The sequence below is a fragment of the Balaenoptera physalus genome (genome assembly GCF_965194825.1).
Source record: "Balaenoptera physalus genome assembly, chromosome: 18".
Lineage (NCBI taxonomy): Eukaryota > Metazoa > Chordata > Mammalia > Artiodactyla > Balaenopteridae > Balaenoptera > Balaenoptera physalus.
Genome location: NC_138899.1, coordinates 69,839,375 through 69,863,192, shown reverse-complemented (window position 1 = coordinate 69,863,192; position 23,818 = coordinate 69,839,375). Strand labels below are relative to the sequence as shown.

Here is a 23,818-nt window from a genome sequence, read left to right as displayed (position 1 = left end):
CTATGAGTGTTTCTACCTTAGACTATAAGCTTCTGGAGGGCAAGAAAGTGCATCAGCTCATGCTTGGATTGATGAACGTAAGGCACCCACGGGGCACTCCGTTATGTTTGTCATGGCTTGTGTAGATAGAGATTCTAAACAGAAGGAGTCACTCTACAAAAAAAAACACAAAAAACTGGCCGTCCATCTAAATGGGACCAAAACTAAAACAAACAAACAAACCCATGTTTTTCTAAGGAATCCAAGAAGAGGTCAAAATTTTGAAATCTCTACGTTTTTAAGGAGGACTACAGTAATGAAAATTCAAGATAGGTAAATGTGGTTTTCTTACGCTTTTAATATTAAGAAAACAATATAAAGTAAAACGAAACCTTATCCATTCTTACTGAAATTGAATGAGTGCACAGAATACTCTTATTTGGGGAGATACTTTGTTATAACTTCCCTATGCAGATAAAGGAATTTGTTGAAAAGAAATTCACTTTTAAATTACACATTTTATGAGATGTCTGTGTTCCAAAGACAGACACATGAATAAAGATTCAACCCACATTAAACTCTCTTTATGATGCTCTTATGTATTCTTGTTCCTTTAAGAAGCTAAAACCCGTTTTCCCCATTTCTTAGTGATACCTCATTCAATGTCTCCGCACACAATTGTCTGGGGGCTCCTTATTCTTCTTTTGTTATTAAGACTTCTGGTTTCTTTTCTTCTAGCTCCAATTTGCCTTCTTTGGACCCTTTCTGTTACAGAGACTAATAATAATTCAACAGCTATGTGAATTATGTTATCTATAAATTATGTAGGGGGCTTGAACTGTGTGCTTCTTGAGCGAAGGGGCTGTTTCTTTCATCTCTGCATTATTGGCGCCTAGCAAGTGCCTGACACTAGCAGGCCTGAACTGGATATTTCTGAATGTCTAAATGAATACCTTACATTAATAAAACACCTCTAACTTCTTCTAGTCCCCAGAAGAGAAATGAGTAAGGAGCAAAGACAAGATTTACCAAAGATTCTCATTCTTATTCTAAGACTGACTTACAAAGGAAAGTTTCTGTCTACCACTGACATACATCCTGAAGTCAGGGTGAATCATTTCACCCCCCAGAATGCTGGTGTCTGGGACTAACGCTTAGGCTTCTGTTGCAAAAGGGTTATGATGTTGTAACTTTCAATCTTAAACTAGGTACTGCATCGGTTATTTCCTTAAGATCAAAATTTTAATAAGCAGACGTGAAGAAGCAGGTATCGAGAACAGCCAGCCTGCTGTATCCAGAGCACTGGAAGCCCCACGTGCCAGCTCTGAGTTGCCACCATTAACTCTGTGACTTTGGGCCAAGCAGTTCCCCCAGCTCTACGCCTGCTTCCTCATTTAAAAAATAGAGTATATGATTATATAACAAAGAATAATGTCTTGTCTTGCTTGTTGTTGGGAGATTGTTGGGAGGATCAAATTAGATCAAAGAGAGAAAAGTTCTATGTAAACTCTGACGTTTCATTTAAATGTAAGCCAACAATATGACCAGAAACAACGTGGGAACCTACAAATCTTAACTCTATACGATGCTCCAATCTCCATATCATGCAGGAAGACGAATATTGGAAGTAGAACTTTTAAAACTGAAGGAGAAATCATTTCAAACTTTAGGTTCTTGTGTAAGGAGGAAAAACAAAGATTACTTAATGTTAAAAAGTCAGGTTCATGGTGGAATGGGGTTTGGGACAACATCAATGTTTAAGGAGTATTAAAGGAAAATTGTTCACATTCCAGTCCTACGATTTATGGAAAACACTGAATAGGTTATTTTCAGAAAATTCGGATACAGTCAATATAGAGATAATTCACTGCTCCTTTCCACGGTTTCAAGAGACAAACCTGAGTAGAGACAGGAATCTTAGGCTAGTTCATTGGAGGGGGCCAAGGCAGGTGATCCCCTGACATCCAGCATCTACACTTGCCCCGAAAAGATACGTAAACACTACTGGACTTCCTAAACCCTGCGTTTAGGTCCCGGGGAAAGGGAGTGATCTTGGGGTCCCTGGCGTAATCCACTCATTTGCGACTGGGTATTGCTGCTCTATAAACCCTCTCTAAATTAGAATCATCCAGAGGAAGGTGGGAAGATTTGATAGCAAGTCAGAATCAAGAGACAGGCATCACATATTATAAGCTCTTACATAACCAGGAAATGATTGTATGATTATCTTCTAAATCAAAACGCAAGAAGTTGAAAACTTGATGTGCGTAAAAGGCCTATATTAAAGAAAACATGATCAGTGCGCTTTAATTAATTTTGGCCTAGAAGTTAAAGATACCTTGACTGAAGTGTTAATTTTTCGAGAACATGTTGATTTTAGAATGGATCTGGACTCTGCTTTCTGCATGGAAACGGAAACTCCCTGGCATGGCACACCTATCACCCACTACAAGCGATCGCTGCTCAGACCAACCAGGTTCTGACTACAGCGGAAAAGAGACTCAGCGAAACAACAGAAAATAGAAATGATTGTTTGAATCAATCTGTCAATTTGGAGGTAATGTATCCTATGCATTTTAAACTTCTAACGGGAATGGTTCCAAACGTTGGCGGTGACAAATACAAATACATTTAATACATTTGCCTATCTCCTCTTCTGAGTTTCCAGAATTACTTTTGGTAAATGATATATTCATCTATATTTATAAGATTATAATTAAATACATTTATAAGATTTATATAATCTTAAGAGATGCTGAATAGTAACTATGTGACCAATTAATTCCAAAGTGAAACAATTTCCTATATTCATTATTATATTTTTAAGGTCAGATGTATGATTCTTTTTTTCTTAACTCAAAATCTTAGCTTCCTTTTTGAAATAAAATAGGTTCTTCACTATTTACAAGGTTATTTATTTCTGAGCTGCAAAAATTCTCTCTCCCTTTTTTTGCTCTGTATTACCATCTTTTCCTCCTGTAGGCCTCCATTCAATCTTGGCTGCCATGATTAGATAGCCAGAAAGGGACAGCGGCAGTTCATCGGTGCCAACACAGAGTGAGGAGAAGGTCTCTGCAGACCTGTCTAGGGCATAGCAGTAATTAGCAACACCCCCAGGGGAAGGCAACTCTTAAAGAACTAACATGGGCCCGGTGGTCTAGCTCTCCAGCCAACTAAGAGTGCCTTCTTCCAAGACTGACTTTGGAGGTTTCAATTTTAGTTTTTACTAGGAAAAATAGTTTATAGCACCTCCAGTTTTAAATAGAGAGGTTATAACTCACACTGGGCAGTGGTGCCAGAGGCAGGCCCTGTAGCCCCAGCCTAGAGATCTTTTCACATCCCTCTGGGACCACACTGCTAAGTACAAGAAGGCTTCAATATAGACCCTATAGGTCTTGGTCCCTATTTATAAGAGCTTCCCTGCCTGCATAAAATCAGGTGACAATCACTTCGATGTATGTATCATTTAATAATTCACATTCAACAGTTTATAGCATTTAATAAATAATTCCCTTCCATCGTGAAATAGACGTTATACCTAAGACCCAAACAAACAAACTAACTGATTCATGTCAGTTTTTTTTTTTAGATTTTTTTTTTTTTTGATGTGGACCATTTTAAAAGTCTTTATTGAATCTGTTACACTATTGCTTCTGTTTTATGTTTCGGTTTTTTGGCTGCGAGGCATGTGGGATCTTAGCTCCCTGACCAGGGATAAAACCCGCACCCCTTACACTGGAAGGCGAAGTCTTAACCACTGGACCGCCAGGGAAGTCCCAACTGATGTCAGATTTAAGACCAAAGAAGGAAAAGGTAGGGCTGAGGCCGTCATCCTGTAAGTACACATCCTGCTCCAACACCAGCACTAGAGCCCAAGGACAGACAGGTCACAGGCCCAGAGTCACTGCAGCTACCCCAGCACCAGTCTCTCCTCACAGCTTTTAGTCCCAGGGCCATGCTGGGGCCAGAGTAAAAAATGTGTTAGACAAAGGCTCAGCAAATACAAACTGTAAACTGCTCACCAGCCAGTCCGAAGAAGAACAAATGCTTTAACAGAGATTTCTGGAGCTGGGGGCCTTTAGCCTAAAAAATAATTTTTGCAGCAGAAATGATGCAAGTCAGGAGCATACTTCTATCTGTGGGCAAGTCTGGGTTTTCTGAATCTTTACTAAGTTTTCCCGAACCTGATGCTTTTTCTTACAGCCAACATGCTAGACTCTGGCAAATCTGTTCCACCACTTGAACATGTTCTAAAATTATAAACCGGAATCTACACTCTCTTGCAATCTCACGCTCTGGGCTTCACACACCCTCTGCTCATTGTGCGTCAGAAACAAGGCAGTCGCTGCAGGCTCCTCTGCAGCTTTACCTGAGCTGGTTGATGCTGGGGACTTGCTGCGCCGGGAAGGCCCTGGGCTCTTGGTGGTGCTCCTGCGGGATGACGAAGCTATTTTGGTGTAAGAAGTGGACTTCACCACTCGACATTCTGGGGAAAGAAGAAAGGCCACACATCATCACAGGGTCACGCACATACCGTTCGAAATGTACAATAAACCTGGAAGCAGAAATACACAGCCATCCTCGGTCACACGTGCTTCCTGCCGGCCCAGTATGTGTCTATGACGACAGAACCAAAAAAAAACAACCAGAAAGGGCACAGCGGGCATCTTAGACATCACAGTAAATACGGTTGTCCCTCTGTATCCATGGGGATTTGGTTCCGGGACCACACGCCCCCAGCCACCACCGCCATTGGCTGCTCGGGTCCTGCCCAGGTGGACCTGCAGGAGATGCCAATTTCTTTAAAAAAATGAACAAAAACAAACTACACGTATGAACGTATCAGCACAAATTAAAAGGTGGGAAGTAAGCAAGAAGCATAACAATGATATCAGAAGACACGATCAGAACCACCATGTGAATAGTGCCTGAGAGGGTGTCTATGGAGGTTTGAATTCCCAAAACAGATCTTTGGACCATGTGAAGAGGACATCCACTTGGCTCAAGGCTCTGTCCACACAACTGACAACACATCCTGGAGTTTGTCCCAGCCTTTGGACGTTGGTCTGGCCTTTCGGAAGTACATTAGCAATCAAATCGGACTGCTGGAATGCTGCCTGACCGCTGGCGTGCTTCCGATTACATTTTTACCACGCGTCCGCTCCATGCCAGGTGCTGAGCCCTGCAGGCACGACAGGGAACACATGGTTTGGGAACTAGAAACACCGCCCACCTGGTAGTCCAGGATGGAATCTTTTAACCAGCGAGGGCTCTTTTCTGCTAATTTTTATTTTGTGGACCTCGTGTCTGAAAAATGTTGGCTTATGAAACAAACTGCATAAAGTGACAATACATTTCTCAGTTTAAACGAAAACCAGGACTGTAACGAGGGCAAGATGACCAAGACCTTTGGTCCTAGGTCCCGAATGTTTATAGAGGTCACATAAATTTAAGATAATAATTAAAAAAGCTCGGTATCTAGCTAGCAGGGATGAATGGTTAAAAGAGAGAGCTACCAGATGGTGCACGCTGGTAATAACACCCATCTGTGAGCTGCAACGTGAGTTAAAAAGTTGACTTTAGGGTTTGTCTCAGGCTGTTTGCCACAGGAGCCAGAGCTGCTAGTTATGGGCCCCACCTACCAGCCAGGGCTCGGGATCAGCATAATAGAACCAATCTCACCACACCAAGCCGACATTTTTCCAGCTCCCAGAAAGAAAGTCGGTATTTTCGTCACATGGCTAAGTCTTACCAGAGCAGATGTAGGCGTTTTATTTGATTTTCAGAGTACTGAAAAAAGCCTTGTGGACTCATGCCATGCTTCTACAGCTTCTACAGCTTCTCTTGAGCTTAGTTCTCACCATACTATTAATCTATCAAAAGTATTCATTTACTCCTCTGCCTCCCCACCCCTTACTCCCTTGGGTACCACCTAGGCCTGGCATATTTAATAGGACGGAAGAGCTGCTCAATAAGTATTGGCCCACATTGTTATTGATCTTGTTACTACTTGTGTGAAGGCTTACTATTCATTAGAGTAATCCAACCCCTCATTTTACAGATAAGGAAACTGAGTCTCCGAGAGGCTAAGTGACTTGCAGCAGAATCGAAGTCTCTCGGTTTAGTGGCTCCCTCACCACCCCAGGATCTGATGTGGTGGCCTAAGCAGGCTGCTTCATTGTGAATCAAGGCTGGAAAACTGTTATCAGTGCCCATGGCTGAAGGCTGGAAAGTTGTTATCAGTGCCCATGGTCGAAGACAGACAAGTGGGTGATGGCGGACAATGGGAAGGACGGCAAACAACCAGTTCTCATATCAACGTTAAATTAAAATTTAAATACTAAAGCTGCAATTCAATCAACATGCTTATTGCATCCCCCCAAAAAAGAAACAATGAACTCTCTTTCAGAAGTGGAATCATAGTGAAGCGATCACTTGGGGGATCATGGAGTCTGAAAGATAATTACAAGTGTTACAAATCGCACACCACTTGCCTTCAGTATAAGAGCGAAGCTTCATGAGTCATACAGGGGATTAGGATAATTCTGAAAGGCTAGGGCTGAATACAGGAAAACAGAAACAAAACAATGATAGTAACTGCTTTTTTTCCCAAGGTCAAAATAAAACCAATCGAAGAAAATTGCACTGCCAAGCCATAAATTATAAAAAAAAAACAAAAAAAAAAACAAAAAGACTTCAACCACCTTTCCCATTAAAGTTTAGATTTTAAGTATGTTAATTAATTTAAATGGGAATGGTATTTTATGGCGGTAAAAGATGCCGTGAAGGACAAATGCTTCATTCCTTTGGAGAGCATGCCAAAATCTTTGTCAGCTTAAAACCACAATTTAGAAACATTGTGCGTAACATGATGTACACGGCAAGTAGAAAACCTTATTTGTTCTCACGAAGGACATTTCAGAGAGTCTGGCAAGGAAGCAGACAGCACCCTGCACCCTCCACTCTCTTCTGGGGTCATTTGCCTTTGAGGGCAATCCCTTCCTTCTGGTATTTTTGGCACTCTCACATTAAGCGGGCTGCACTTCCTTTGGCTGTGGGGATACTGGACAACACGGACACTTCTTAAGGAGGATGAGACTGAAGGAAGCTTCAGGAGAGTAATTTCTCTTGCTACTGAAGATCGCAGCCTACCCAAGTACAGAAAATCAGATGAAGCACATTAACTGGGTCTCTGATGACTGAACCCCCCCCATAGCAAGCAAGTAAGCAAGCAAGGTCTGATTAAATCTCTGCTTCAGAAAGTCCCTGTAATCATAGTTCTATGAGGGGGAAAGTACCATTCTCCATATGGTCTGTACTAATGTTAGCTTTACAGACGTTCTCAGAATTTGGTAAGACAGAAGTTACGACATTTCCCACCTTCACCCTGGACCCCAACTTAAGAAACAGGCCTTCTGTGATGGCCAGATTTAGAGACAACCCAGATGCGGATGTAGAGGCAGGAAACTGGAGAAGGAATACATTCTTTGGCCACGTTCCCAGTGGCATGAGAACCTCCACGAATGCAGATTCTCCCCTGACTCAGAAACAGGTGGTAGGTGGGCTGATGTATAACGAAAGGTGCTAAAGAATAGAAATGATTATAGAACTCTACTGGCGGCACCAGCAGTTCACCTGAGCTCACACAGCAGAGATGTTCATGCATTCAAAGGAGCCCACTAGTATCTTTTGGAGAATCTTGAAAGACAAAGGTGATGTCCCATAAATGCCTAGGCAGCTTTAGTGACATTTTGCATGCTGGCTAGAGGATATCCTTTAAACAAGGAATTTTTTACTCCTGTAATATCTTTTTTTTATATATAAATTTATTTTATTCATTTATTTTTGGCTGCGTTGGGTCTTCATTGCTGCACGCAGGCTTTCTCTACTTGCGACGAGCAGGGGCTACTCTTCATTGCAGTGTGTGGGCTTCTCACTGTGGTGGCTTCTCTTGTTGCGGAGCACGGGCTCTAGGTGCGCAGGCTTCAGTAGTTGTGGCATGCGGGCTCAGTAGTTGTGGCTTGCGGGCTCTAGAGCGCAGGCTCAATAGTTGTGGTGTACGGGCTTAGTTGCTCTGCGGCATGTGGGATCTTCCTGGACCAGGGATCGAACCTGTGTCCCCTGCATTGGCAGGCAGATTCTCAACCACTTCACTGCCAGGGAAGCCCTGTAATCTCTTTTTAAAACCAGCAGAATAAAATCACTGTCAGGCAGAGACTTCTCAGTGATCACAACTCTAAATTCAGTTGTTCTGAGCTATTCAGGAGATGGGCAAGTTCATCTAGAAGCATCCATTATCAGCAGTAGATGCTTTGTGCTTTCTTCCCCATCCTGATTACAAAGACAAGCTTCCTCTTAACTTGGCAAAGGTAAGAAGCTTCCAAATGGAACAATATTCCTCTGTGGCTATGTGCAAAAGACAGTCAGGGAGCCCATTTAGTTCTAGAGACTTTTTATAAATATGGCGCAAGCTTGGTCACCAAAAGAGAGAATCTGCAATTCTGGCTCTCTAACTGTCCAACGAGTAGCTCTCACATGTTCATATGCTCTGGGTTGGAAGGCACCCTCCAAGGTTGTCAATGGTTACCCAATCAACTCGCTCCTCAATTCATGAATATCCTCTCCTACTGTCTCGGTAAGGGGCTGGCCAGCTTCTTCTTGATCACCTCCAGTGCCTTCTTCTTCACCACCTTCTGCCTCAAGGTTTTTGAAGCTCTGCCCATCCTGCTTAGCCTCCAGTTTGTCAGCATGGGTGAGCTGAAAGACCAATCCTGGTATGACCTAGGCCAAAGTTTACTTCCTATAGAAACATAATGATTCTTGAACTTCAGGGCAGTATTACAGGAAAATTCACATGCTGGAAGGGTTGATCTGCATCTCCCTGGTGCAATGCTCTGATAAGGGCTGAGGTCCATCCTCTTGTTTCTGCACCACCTAGATTCAGAGCCAATCCTGACACTACAGTGAAACTCCCTTCCCTACTGGCAATGGGGTTTGGAACCAGTGTTACTTTCCTAAGCTCCAAATGCAGCAGGTCTGGAATAAAAGCAGTGGAGACCGAAACACTTTAAACCATAGTTTTTTAAAAATAAAGTCTGTAGCAGATTGAGCTGGAAGCAAAGACATCAGCTGGAGTGGCTTAGCTGGAGAATAAAGTCCCAGAAACTGAGATTTTTTAAGTACCTTCTAAAAATATAGCCACGCGTGTCTAAACCCAGCACCTAGACTGGCCCACCACTTTCAGAACCCCCAGCTCAGGACTCCAGATGGCACACACGTGTTCCCACGTGGCATGGCTGCTGGCTGTGAAACTAACACACACCAGCTCTGGAGGCACTTGCTGGCTGAGCGTTGACCCTTTCCATAACCTCTGCAGAAGCTTTTCTGGTGCTGGGATGTTCCGTCCTGACATCTCAAGAGTCACCACTCAGATCTACTGTTTTAATAGCACGAGTGATTCTCTTCCCCAAATACTTTCTTTTCTTCTGATAGTCAAATAAAAGCTAATTTTCCCTATGTAAGAGCTGAGTGTTACGTGGGAGCCGGTTTGCTCTAGGAGATGGCCTGGTAACCCAGGTTCCTGCTATCTTATGTCTGTCACCCCTAAGTGTCTTCCTCTACATGGTCCCAGCCGGCTCATCGTGCAGTCTCCAAGTTTTAGCCCTTGGGGAAAAGAGGGAGGCTTCCAAACATTAGACAGGAAAAGCTGCTTTGTGCCTGTTCCACCAGATCTTCATTTCTTGACACTGATCTCATTCTTCCCTTTTTCCCACAACTGCACTGTTCAGTGCCAGTCACTAGTTGAATCCCTGGTCTCTACCCACTGGATGCCAGTAGCACCTCCCTAGTTGTAAAGACCAAAAAATGTCTCCACACGTTGCCAAATGTCCCCTGGGGGGAATAGCCCTTGGTTAAGAACCACTTTTGGATGTCTCCATTAGCGATCTTTCCAATGGTCTTCAATAAATTCTTAAATTCTTCCTTGAGGGTGTTAATGAAGCCATCACCAACCACCTGCCTGGGGCCCTAAACAATGCATTCTGCACATTATTTCTGTAGATTTGGCCAACATGAATCGATAGTTTCGGGCATCTGTGCATCCACTGCAGTGTAGATGATGTGACCGGCAGTGTTGAAAGCCTTCCAATTGTCTGTTAAAATCAGATCAGCACCACTGTTTTTGCCATCTCTGAGAACACGGTGACATGGGGTCTTGAAACGCTGGTGGTTTCCTAGTTGAGAGTTTGGAAAATGGAGGAGGTCATGGGGGCACAGTGTAGAGAAAGAGGACTTGCATGTTGTGCTGAGCAAATCCGAGGGTTGCAGAAGGGCCAGGAGCACTGCCCGTAATGCAGTGCACTCTCAGTCCAGTCCTCTCCCTCCCAGGTACCACTTAACCGCTGCAATGACACGTTTGGAACCAATCCCAAAATAGTGCTACCCAAGCCATTTTAGTTGAGTGCAAATACCCAGGCAGGAGATTTCAGTTCTTACCTATTGAGACGGAAATTTGCAACCCTATTCATTAAGCCAGATAGCACTGCCTCAAAACAATGGAGTTATCCGTCCTCCCACTTCCCCAGGCCAGCAATCAGGGCACACCTGAAGCCTTCCCCTTTTCCACTATAAAGCGTTCCCACTCCTCTGCTTGCCTTCGGGTCTCTCTCTGCCAAAATGCAAATGATGGTGGCTGACTCCTTTGCTTTAACAAGCTCACAGTAAATAGCCTTCCCTGGTTCTCACTGGTTGCTCTTTATTTCCACAACATGCACGGCTCTCCCTCTTGAGCTGGCCATAAAATGAAGTAACTAACTTGACTTGAGCATCAGGTTGTATGAAACAGGCTTACCTTTCTCCATTAGACTTATGACAACATCCACAGGAGGAAACAGCACATGAACATCTCCCATCTCACGACCTGTGCTCACTGAGGCATGATGGTGCACATCATCCAAATGTCTTTTTTCTAAAGTGCATGTATTGATTTCCTGTGGCTGCCACAACAAATTACCAAAAATTTGTTGGCTTACAATGACCAAAATATATTCGCACATAGTTCTAGAGGCCAGAAATCTGAAATCAAGGTGTTGCAGGGCCACAGTCCCTTCGAAGGCTCTAGAGAATCTCTTTCTTGCCTCTTCCACCTTCTGGTGGTTCCAGGCGTTCCTTGGCTTGTGGCCCCATCATGGAGATCTCTGCCTCCAACTTCCCCTACGTGTGTCTGTGTTATCTTCTTTTGCTCCTTCTTAGGTGGATATTTGTGATGGCATTTCAGGCTCAACTGGATGATCTAAGGTAATCTCATCTCAAGATCCTTCAATTAATTATATCTGCAAAGAAGCTTTTTCCAAGTAAGGTAACATTTACAAGTTGACATCTTGTGGCCTTTCAACCTATCACAGTGTGTGTGACGCAACTTTAGGAGAAGCCTTTCTTGAAAACTTTTGTCAGGATTCTGTTGTTACTCCCCCGCTTGAAACCCTTCTATGACTCCTTGCTGCTCTTTGAGAACATCCTTAGTGCAGCCTTTAAGGCCCCTGCCCACCTCAGCTCCTCTCTCTTCCTTCCTCTGGACACATTATTTTAGTTTCTGACAAACACTAAGTATCTTCCTGCCTCTGGGCTTTAGAACATTAATTTCCCTGCACAAGGAACAATTCCGCCCTTGTGCTGGCTCACTTCAGCTCATACTTCCCTGCTCAGCTTAAATTCATCCATTTTGCAAATATTTACCAAGTCCCTGCTGTTTAAGTGCCAGGATGCAGCAGTAAATCAGAAGACAGGGTACCTACTCTGATGGAGTTTATACAGTAGAAGTTGAAATGGGCCTTAAAAACAAAAACAAGAACAAGAGCTGATTTTCTAAGTGTTTTGCCAAGGGGTGAAAGGAGGTTGTGACAGTGGCTGGGTGAGTGGTTTCTCGATAGCGGTGGTCAGAGAAGGTCTCTGGGTGTAGAGGACATCAAAGGTGAGCTCTGAACACAGGAAGGAACCAGGCACGGGTAGATTACAGGAAGGAGGGAGGCGGGGGCCAGATCAAGTCAGGGTTGGGGAGACCAAATGAGGGGTTTGGATTTTACTCTAAGCAAGACGGGAAGTTATAGAAGGGCTTTAAGCAAAGGCATTGCTGTGTTCTGATCTGTGAGTCTAAAAGATCACTCTGGGGCGAATCTAGGAGAGGCAGGGTGGTGGCTTGGACCAGGATGCAGGTAATAGAAATGGATGGACGAGAATGACTGGAGATATGATGTGGCGGTCCAGTCCACAAAGCTTGAGGGTGACTGGGGGGTGGTGGGGAGGGTTGGGCAGGACAGCCCCAGCTAACACGATCTTTGTCAGGTATACTTCTGAGACCTACTGACTGGTCTACACAATGTAGTGGCTTCAGGTGCCAAAGGCAGGAGAGACCAAGAGTTTACCATGGCCCATGGTCTTCCTTCAGGGTAAAGGACAGACTTTCCCACTCTTTAAAAATGCAGAATCTTTGTTCTTCTTTTGACCAACAGAATTAGAATCACTGGGGGTAGAACCTGAAGCGTTAAGAAAAATCCCCAGGTGATCCTGACGGTGTGTCCACGGACCAGAAACTTTTTGCAATTCTCTGGTATATAGGTAAGAAAACTACTGAAGAAAATCCAGAGGCTCAGCATTTGAAGTAATTGTGCAATGTGGCATTTGGAACAAAGGATTAAACTAACAGCCTGAGGAGATAGATTAGCAAGATAAATCAGTCTTGAAAAAACAACAAATATCCATCCTATTGAGATTCGGTCCCAACTCAAATTTTCAAAAACAACCAACTGTCATCCTGAGACTCAGCCCAAAGCAGACTTTGGAAGAAGAACAAGAGTTCACATTTATTAACAACTCATAACCACCTGGTTTTCATTAGCTACAAGATGGAAATGATCTGAAAGATAGATAAGAAACAGATAAATAACCCAAGAACCAAAAGGAAAAAAATGGGTACAAATTTCTCCTAGAGAAAAGAAAAAGAAACAAAAGAAACCAAAAAAAAAAAAAAATCATACAAGTATGAACTGAAAAAAATTTGAGAGCTTTCTCCTTGAGTAAGGATCCTTTTATGCCTGACTTTATCCCGCTCCTGCAGAAACAAGGATAAGTGTACATCTTTGGTCCAGTGGGTCCAGCCCAGGCCCAAGTGGTTCAGGAGTTGGGAGGTCTGGAAGGGTCTCACTGGGAAAGGTAAAGGTGTGGAGTTACAGGGCAGCCCACGTGATGAATGCTGAGAATGCCAGGTGTGTCATTCACAAGGGGTAAGGCTCTGTTCTGAATTATCTTGTGCCCCCTTAATGAAATTAGGACTAGTCATAGCTTAGATGGGGTCCACCCTTCTCCCATCAAAACAGAGTCACAGGCTCTGTGCTGTCCAATAGTTTGGGGCATTTTGCTTAGGGAAGTTCTCTAGCATCTTGTGCTAATGTGGTCCATGGGCCTCAACATCGCCTGAGAGCTTGCAGACTCTCCGGTCCCACCCCATACGTACTGAATCAGAATGTGCACTTTACCAATGTTCCTCGTAATTTGTATTCACATTAAAGCTTGAGAAGAACTGCTCTAGAACTATGGATGGACGCCCTTAGATCAGTGGCTCTGATCTAGGGGAGCATGTGAAAAACAACAGGTCCCTCGGTCCAGTCCCCAGAGATTCTGACCTCAAAGGCCAGGCATCTGCATCTTGGACAAGCACCTCAGCTGATTATGATTCTGACACTCAAGGAATAATTTAAGAAACAGGGCCATAGATGGTAATAAGTAGGAATTAGTAACTCTAGGAAGGCATTAAATAACAGACACAGTCTAACATCTTCTTGAGAGGGCAATATTTTACAGTAGTGTCTCTAGCTTTCCCTATGATAAGAATCACTTGGGGGTTATTGTTGAACATTCAACTTCCCAAACCCCTTCCCCAGATGTTTTGATGCAGTAGGTCTGGGATGAGGGTCTGGGAATCTATATTTTTAATAAGTACCTTGGGTGGTTCTGATAATTAAAGAGATTTAGGAGAACTGCTGTATTGGAAAATATCCCATCCCGGCCAGCTCATCATCTGTTGGTTAAAGCAGAAGAACCAGGTTCTTGGTGGGGAGAGGGGCTTGTGTACGAAAGAAGTTTCCAGAAAGTCATATACCCTCATCTAAATGTTCTGTGGAGTGGATCTCAGGCCTGATTAGGAACAGAAATTTTTCACCAGCAAGAGGTTCCTGCATTTGAGGAATAATCAGCTGAGTCTCATCCTGAGAAAAGACACCCAAACCTGCATCAACATGGGGTAAATGAGATTTGGGGGTCACTGCTTTCATGTCCTGAGGTAAAGGCAAGGCTTGGGAAGATAATTCTCCAATTTGTTTGAGCCTCTGAGTCTGCCCTGTCATCTCAAGGAGAATTAAAAACAAACAAACAAACAAAAAAAAAAACCCAATAGGGAAACTAAGGGGAAAAAAACCTTAACTATAAGACCAGGAATAAACACTCAGACTCTAGTGAAGAAGAAAGTAATCAGACAGAACGACTGTCATGATAAATGAGAAGCTGAAGTTACATGGTTATAAAGGGATTGAGTGATACTCAAGAATAATGATGCAAATCTACTTCTAAGCAAAGTCTCACTGGGAAAGAATTTAATTTAGAGGTTTTGCCTTCAAGGAATAGGGACAATCACAGGGGTTGACAAAACTCAGCTGCTTCAGGGAAGAAACAGGTAACACAAACGTGTGCATTTGGCAGAGCAGAAAAAAAATCAGGACATAGGAAAGCTGCTAGATAATAAAGGTTGACTAGGTTCTTAAGAAAGCTTTCATTTCTTCCAAGGAAATACTTAAAAGTATGGCAGCCATTCGTTTTCCCACAAGCGGTTAGATATTGTTCTAAATATCAGCAGGTTTTAGAATGAATGACTTCTTGGGGTATTATGGAAGTACCTACCCTGAAGAAACAAAATCTTAGTAAAAGTCCCCCATTGGTACCACACAAGCAATGCTTTTAAGAATGTTCTAAGAGTGCCACCAGGGAGATCCACTGGAGAAATTAAATTAAGTGCTGCATATAAATTAGTTTTCTGGGAATCAGTTCTGCCTGTGGATTTCTAAGGTACTCTTTGAAGATAGCAGCGTGAGAGAACCCAGGACACAGGGATGAAATACATTCTTTCCTTCTTTTCACAATCAGTACAGAAAACAGACAATGCCCACGATAGGACAGCTTTTATAGTCTGTCAATAGCTTTCCTAACTGTTATACTGCTTCAGGGAAAACAGAAAGTCAGGTTATTTCATTCAGAGATTAAATAGGATAAAAAAAAATAAATTGATACAGCCACTATGGAGAACAGTATGGAGGTTCCTTAAAAAACTAAAAACAGAACTACAATATGACCTAGCAATCCCACTACTGGGCATATACCCTGAGAAAACCATAATTCAAAAAGAGACATTTACCAAAATGTTCATTGTAGCTCTATTTACAATAGCCAGGACATGGAAGCAACCTAAGTGTCCATCAAGAGATGAATGGATAAAGAAGATGTGGCACATATATACAATGGAATATTACTCAGCCATAAAAAGAAATGAAATTGAGTTATTTGTAGTGAGGTGGATGGACCTAGATTCTGTCATACAGAGTGAAGTAAGTCAGAAAGAGAAAACAAATACTGTATGCTAACACATACATATGGAATCTAAGAGAAAAAAAAAAGGTCATGAAGAACCTAGGGGCAAGACGGGAATAAAGACACAGACCTACTAGAGGATGGACTTGAGGATATGGAGAGGGGGAAGGGTAAGCTGTGACAAAGTGAGAGAGTGGCATGGACATATATACACTACCAAATGTAAAATGGATAGCTAGTGGGAAGCAGCCGCATAGCACAGGGAGATCAGCTCCGTGCTTTGTGACCACCTAGAGGGGTGGGATAGGGAGGGTGGGAGGGAGGGAGACGCAAGAGGGAAGAGATAATGGGAACGTATGTATATGTATAACTGATTCACTTTGTCATAAAGCAGAAACTAACACACCATTGTAAAGCAATTATACTCCAATAAAGATGTTTAAAAAAAAAATTTAAAGCCCAGAGACAAAATTGCACAGGTTTAATAGAAATAAGAGATACATTTCTAGGTGCTACACTTTCTAGGATCATTAATATAGTCTAAGCTTCTCCAGGGCCACTCCCTCTTCAGTCCTGCAATCCTTGCTGAGAAGGCAACTGTGTTTTCAGCCAGATGGCAATACAAATCGAAAGAAGAAATGTTCTGAGTTGCTTCTATTTTTGACAAACTGAAGAGTTCGTCTCAGTAGATATATCCTGCTCTTCCACAGTTGGCAATCACTTAGGTGACACACTTGTCAAATACAGCTAATAAGGCTGCATGTTAAAAGCTTGGGGGAAATTACAGGTTGTCCAAGTTCCACAAGTGACCTGTTTGAGTGGGCAAGGAAGTGAGGGGAACACCTGAAAATGGCGGAACCAATGTGAAATGGGCATTCCTGGTGAATTTCCTAGCTGTTGCTGGCACTGTCTTTTCAAGCAGTTCAGATGGGTCTTTCAGTTCAGGATGAAACAGTTAAAAAAACGGTGCACAATCAGACAAGGTATTTGCCATCGTTTTTGTGACCCAGTGGATTTCTGGCTGCGTGATCTGGGTTGCTCACAGACCACAAAGGATGCTGTATTCGCTTCTTAACCCTTTCCTTTCACCTTGTTTCACCTGAGTCATTTTTCCATGAGGGAGAAAGTCTATGGGAAAGAATGATAAGGAAATGGAATCTGGGAAGAGCAGATATTAATATCAGTTTTAAACAAAAATTCCCTGTTTCTAACTCTGTGAAAACCTGAGGAAGACCATTATCTAGGACCTGATCTCAATGAGCACAACTTAATCCCTTATGTCTGGAAGCTAGGTTATTTGTTAAGGGCAGAGTTATAGCAATATGAATAGGATAGGAACGGATTTTCAAAGGGAAGTATGTCCACACCTATATATAGGGAACGTAAAGTTATGAATGACAGAGTTTTCCTGGACTAGACACATGTCTGAACAATTTCTTCTTTCTAAATTCTTTCACATTCCTGCAACGTGAGGGAGATATTTTAAGAGTGAGTTAATTCTTGTGGGTAATTCTCTGTATCCTCTTCTGAAAACTTAAGATTTCCTTTCCTCACTTTTGCCAAAAACTGTCAAATTTATTATCCTGTTTCTCATGTTTCCTTGTTACTTGACTTTCCTTTTAATGAGAAGTATCCTTCACATTAACTGCCTAGTAAAATCCTTGGTTGTATAGTTTAATTTTCAAGTACCCTCTTCATGAGCCATTTATCTATTTTCCCTTCTATTCCAAATGACAGACATTAAATTACATCTCTGGGTAGATGTGATTAATCTTCTATTCCAAAGTGAAGAAAAGAAGAAAAAGGTTAGAAACATTTAAAGCCTCTTTTCTTTTTTACTAGGAGAAGGCAGACTATGGGTTGAAAACTTGATTTATTCCCCTTAAACCTATTTGAAGATCACCTTTAAAACAAGGGGTCAGATGTGGCTTGAAATGAATTCCCTGTGCAGTACTTACGTAAGTCCCTGGGCTATAGTATTTCAAGGCTAATAAATATTGTAGTCATATGAAGGCAGCCATCTAATATGACAGTATATAGCATTTTGGAGGGATTGTGGTCTTTCAAGTAAAAGGGCCTGGTTAGAAGGGAGGCATTAGAGTTGACTTGCTGGAAAGCTGCCCGAAATCAGATGATAATTCTATCTGCATTTGGCCCTTAGCCATCAAACGAATAAGTCATTATTGCAATCTACTAGATAGTTATCTCTGGCCGAGGAGGTCACTGAATCACTTCAGCAGATATGGCTAGACTTAGCATTTTGAAATATTTACCCAATAAATTGCAATGTCGAGCTAAGGTAAACTTGTATTTTTACAGCAAATTTGGCTCTTTATTTCCAAAATAAAGAGGAAAGTGTCAAGCCATATTTAAAGACATTTGATTTCACATGGAGAGGATTTTGTTTTCCTTCCCAAAAATATTAGCAGAAATGTATTTAAATAATTTTTAAAAGTCTGTCTGAGTTAGAAAACAGATGAGTAATCTTGTTCTCCCCATCCTTCCTGGCACAACATGTACCTGATAATTTTTATTTTTATTTTTATTTATTTATTTATTTGTTTGTTCATTTATTGGCTGCGTTGGGTCTTCGTTGCTGTGCGCGGGCTTTCTCTAGTTGTGGTGAGCAGGGGCTCCTCTTTGTTGCGGTGCGTGGGCTTCTTGTTGTGGTGTGGTAGCTTCTCTTGTTGCGGAGCACAGGCTCTAGGCGCACGGGCTTCAGTAGTTGTGATGCATGGGCTTCAGTAGTTGTGACGCATGGGCTTAGTTGCTCCGTGGCGTGTGGGATCTTCCTGGACCGGGGCTTGAACCCGTGTCCCCTGCATTGGCAGGCGGATCCTTAACCGCTGCGCCATCAAGGAAGTCCCAATTTTTATTTTTAAAGAAACTTAAAACATCATTTAGGGGCTTCCCTGGTGGCGCAGTGGTTGGGAGTCTGCCTGCCAATGCAGGGGACACGGGTTCGAGCCCTGGTCTGGGAAGATCCCACATGCCGTGGAGCGACTAGGCCCGTGAGCCACAATTGCTGAGCCTGCGCGTCTGGAGCCTGTGCTCCCCAACAAGAGAGGCCGCGATAGTGAGAGGCCCACGCACCGCGATGAAGAGTGGACCCCGCTTGCCACAACTAGAGGAAGCCCTCGCACAGAAACGAAGACCCAACACAACCATAAATAAATAAATAAATAAATTAAAAAAAAAAAAAAACCATCATTTAGGCTAAAAGAGACAATATCTAACACAATGGTCTCTCAGCATCCAAAGGACTCTAGAGAAGTCTACCGGGCCCTGCTTAATGGAGAAAACATGATTATACATAAAAATTTCAACATTTAATGCATAATTTCATAATTTTTCTTTGAAAATAATCTACCAAAAATGTTTTGTAATGGATTTATTCTTTGTATAAAGATGACCTGTAACCATTATAAAAATTCCAACAGTGCAAAAAAGTTAAAAGAAAGCAATAAATCATCCCAATCTAGGAGTTAGAAGCTATGCCATGCTCTGCCATGCTAGAATTTTCTGTGTCTTTCCTTGGCAACCACTTTTCTTTTTTAATTTATTTTTTTATACAGCAGGTAGTGTATATATGTCAATCCCAATCTCCCAATTCATCACACCACCACCACTTTCCCCCCTTGGTGTCCATACGTTTGTTCTCTACATCTGTGTCTCTATTTCTGCCCTGTACCGGTTCATCTGTACCATTTTTCTAGGTTCCATATATATGCGTTAAAATACGATATTTTTTTTCTCTTTCTGACTTACTTCACTCTGTATGACAGTCTCTAGATCCATCCACGTCTCTACAAATGACCCAATTTCGTTCCTTTTTATGGCTGAGTAATATTCCATTGTATATATGTACCACCTCTTTATCCATTCGTCTGTCGATGGGCATTTAGGTTGCTTCCATGACCTGGCTATTGTAAATAGTGCTGCAATGAACATTGGGGTGCATGTGTCTTTTGAATTATGGTTTTCTCTGGGTATATGCCCAGGAGTGGGATTGCTGGATCATATGGTAATCCTACTTTTAGTTTTTTAAGGAACCTCCATACTGTTCTCCATAGTGGCTGTATCAATTTAAATTCCCATCAACAGTGCAAGAGGGTTCCCTTTTCTCCACACCCTCTCCAGCATTTGTTGTTTGTAGATTTTCTGATGATGCCCATTCTGACTGGTGTGAGGTGATACCTCATTGTAGTTTTGATTTGCATTTCTCTAATAATTAGTGATGTTGAGCAGCTTTTCATGTGCTTCTTGGCCATCTGTATGTCTTCTTTGGAGAAATGTCTATTTAGGTCTTTAATTTTTTCTTTATATTTTCCTGCATTTCCAATTTTCTGTACTATACAGTGTTGCTCTTTAAGTGTGAAGATGTTCTGAAGCTTTACAAAATGTGAATTTTGATAAATGAATCCAAACAGTAAAGAAGGGCATGAAATAAAACTGTCTCTCTCCCTCTTCCTCTCTCAGTTCAGCACCCAGAGGTAATCACTGATAACAATTTCTTGGGAGTCTGTCATAAAAATCAGTGCATATTCAAGTGTGCACATATATATGCATTTGTGTACATATATGTATGTATGTGTTCTTTTGTATTACAATAGAAAATAATACATAATATTGATACTCTGATGTTTTTCCCCCACTTAACAATACATATTGGACAAGTTACCATATTGGCTCATTTAGGTTGGCCTAATTCTTATTAGTGACAGCACAGTATCCCAATAAATGAATATATCATAATTTTTTTAGCCAGACCTCTGTTGATAGAATTTACCTTTTTCTCTAGATTTTTGTGGTTATAAATAAACTGCAATAAACTTTATACATATACTTTTGTACACTTGTGCACAAAGTTTTCTAGAGACACAGTGCTAGATCAATGATCAAAGACAGATGTGCCTTTAAATTTTTTACAGATTGGTGCCATTTGGCACTCTCCATTCTGATCAACTCTCTTTTTTATGAGAGTGTGTTTCTTCATATTTTCACAACACTTTCTTTACCTGTTAAGTAAAAATGGGATTTCACTGTTGTGTTCATTTACAGTTCGTTACTACTTAGTGAATTGAAAGCTTACCTCCCATATATTTGTAAGTCATTTGGATTTTCTCTCTTGTGAACTGCCTGTCCATATTCTTCATCCATTTTTCTGTTGTTTGTCCTTTTCTTTTTTTTTTTAACAGAAGAACACTGTTCTTTTTTTTTAATTAATTAATTAATTTAATATTTATTTTTGGCTGTGTTGGGTCTTCGTTTCTGTGCGAGGGCTTTCTCCAGTTGTGGCAAGCGGGGGCCACTTTTCATCGCGGTGCACGGGCCTCTCACTATCGTGGCCTCTCCCGTTGCGGAGCACAGGCTCCAGACGCGCAGGCTCAGTAGTTGTGGCTCACGGGCTTAGTTGCTCCGTGGCATGTGGGATCTTCCCAGACCAGGGCTCGAACCCGTGTCCCCTGCATTGGCAGGCAGATTCTTAACCACTGTGCCACCAGGGAAGCCCTGTCCTTTTCTTTACTGCTTGATAAATACTCTTTGTGTGTTGCAAAATTTAGTCCTTTATAGGGTATGTTTTACAAACGTAGTGTTTTTTAATTTGTCTCCTGACTTTAAATTTTCATAGTGTTTTGCCATACAGAATTAATTGTTTTGCATTATAATTGGAAAACCTTTTCTTTTATAGGTTCTGGGAATTAATTATTGTAAAGAACCCATCCAATATGATATTTAAACAAAAGGTCACAGAGTGTTTTCAAGGAACATTTTCATTAGGTGGGTGGCATTATAGATTCTGGAAATGACCACAGATGTACATAAACATAGACAGACTATACAGTGGAGTTCTGTCTCAAGGAAATAGCCCAAAATGTTGAAGTTTATAATATTTTTTAAAAATCATTAAAATGTTTATAAAAAACCAAGCTGGAAAAATCTTCCAACCTTTTGAGTTACCATTTCCTTGTAAGAGCTATAACAATTATAGTTGCTTTATCCCCAATTATAACATTACTTTTGTCACACAAAAGGACTATATTATAAACCTAGGTTTATAAATACAGGATTCTTCTCTTTCTGTTTGAATAAAAATGAACTGTGGGACTGTTCAGGGGTAGGGGGTTTATTTCTGGGGTGAAGAAAATGTTCTAACCTTGATCATGGTCATGGTTAGAATTGTTTACACAATTCTGCAAACACACTAAAAGCCACTGAATCGTACACTCTAAGTGGGTAAATTGTATGGTATGTGAATCCTGTCTCAATGATGCTTCTAAGAAATATTAAATGTGGTGAGTTTTGAGTGGAGCTGTGTGCAAAATAAATTACTGTGTTTTGTCCCCTTACTGCCCACAGCATCCTCTGTACCAGCTAGGACACAACTTCATTTGGAAACTGGTTTTCGGTGGGCTCACCTTTGGAGATCCCTCCCCTCATTGTTTATTCTCATCTGCCCTCTTCCCCTTTTCAAATTCTCATGACTGGGGTAGGAGCCAGAGCAGATGGAGGGGCATTTTCTGACCTTCTCTCCTATGTTTTTGTTATTCCTCTAACCCTTGGGATTATCATTCTTCCTCAGTGTAGATGCTCTAGAACTTGACATGCCACAGTATGGGTTAGCAGAAGGTAAGTAACCCTGGATGATTCAAGGAAATTCAGCTTGGTTGGTAACAGCTGGGGAACATCATAAGGGACTTTCGTGCTCTAATGTGCTCTCCTCTTACTGAGAGGAATGTGACCCAACACATTAAACAATTAGTTATACAATCACTGTTTCTTAGAGAATCTCTTTCGCCTCTCTCCTTAAATACCTACGATGATTATTCAGTGGTAGACTTTTCCTGCTTTTTGCATTTTTATTCTTTAAGGCCTTTCATTAAAATACAATACAGAGAATAAAAGCATAGGCATTATTACATTATTTCCAGTAGCTTTGGATGACTGTTACCTTCATCATTAAATTCTGAACCTCCAGAGTATGAGTCAAGATCAAGGTAAACGGCCTTTCTCTCTTGCACAAATCTGCACTGAGTCACTGATGAGCAAAAATCTCTAAAACTAATTTAATTCCATGGAATCATCCTTAACACACATAACTGGGAAACACTGTCAAGTTTTTTGATCCCATTTACTAACGTATTTGTGAGGTTTCTGGTGCCTTCGACTTAGGAAAATGTTAATCAGATAGACGTCAGTACCTAACAGAAAGTGACCAGACAATTAAACAAATTTTATCAAGTATTCTGGAAACCCCACAAAGGGTCCCAGACACAGCTTGTGTCCTTAAGGAGTACATCATCCACGATCATGGCTTTAGTCTACCTTGTCATATAAAGGTGTTCTATGGTAAAGGGACAGTCAACTATTTTACTGTCATATAAAGGTGTTCTATGGTAAAGGGACAGTCAACTATTTTACTGTCATATAAAGGTGTTCTATGGTAAAGGGACAGTCAACTATTTTACTAACACCGGCAGCTGCTGCTTCAACCACATCTTATTTCCCTGTTCCATACACAGAACATTGTCTGGTAGCCCCTCCTGCCAAACACCTCAGGAGCTCTGCCTGTTCATCTGGAGATTTTAGCATAGGGTAAATAGCCTTGGATGATTCAAGGAAATTTTTCTTGGCTGAAAAGATAAATGAAAAGCCCCTGATATCTTAGAAGAAGAAAGAGGCATAACTAAAATATGCTAAAACAGGAAAGTGCACAGACTCAGCTACGTACATAAAAACACAATCCATTTTCAGCAGCAGAAAAGTGGAACTTTGTTTTCAGATGGGAAGTTGTGTCTGGACGTGTAGGAGGAGCCCAATAGTACTTGTTTAATGAATACTGAATGAATAAATGAGACTCCAAACAAGTACATCAACCCTATTCTGGTAGTTTCTTTCAAGGGGTCTGAACTGGGGGGCATCGGGACTCCAGCAGGCAAAGAAAAAGGTGAAAGGGGAAGGCAGCTTGTCCAGAAGAATATGAAATATTCCTGCTGTTCACTCACAACCCCCGCTCCAAACTTATTCATTAATTCATCCACGTGGCAAATATTTCTTGAGCATCTACTATGTGCCAGACACTGTAGCTATTCAAAGATTAAAACTCCATCTCTATCCTTAAAGAAGAAAGGCCAACACATTAACAACTCTGACAAAGTCATTAATAGTTACGATTCACGGAGCACTTCTTGAATGCCAGGCAGGATGC

General features: G+C 41.7%; 1 protein-coding gene and 1 long non-coding RNA gene across 6 annotated transcripts in view; one reads left to right on the top strand and one right to left on the bottom strand.

The window, feature by feature from the left end:
• Nucleotides 1-23,818, bottom strand: part of DCLK1 (doublecortin like kinase 1) — a 327,878-nt gene that overhangs the window by 93,260 nt on the left and 210,800 nt on the right. For all 5 annotated transcript variants that reach the window (XM_082435609.1, XM_082435610.1, XM_082435607.1 and 2 more), the window contains exon 5: nucleotides 4,349-4,465. In XM_082435609.1, coding sequence (XP_082291735.1) covers nucleotides 4,349-4,465 — 117 coding nt within the window. The remainder of the gene's footprint in view (nucleotides 1-4,348; nucleotides 4,466-23,818) is intronic.
• LOC309647913 overlaps nucleotides 15,383-23,818 on the top strand; it is a 63,413-nt gene continuing 54,977 nt past the window's right edge. The window contains exon 1 of the long non-coding RNA XR_014256392.1: nucleotides 15,383-16,046. This is a non-coding gene — a long non-coding RNA (uncharacterized lncRNA). The remainder of the gene's footprint in view (nucleotides 16,047-23,818) is intronic.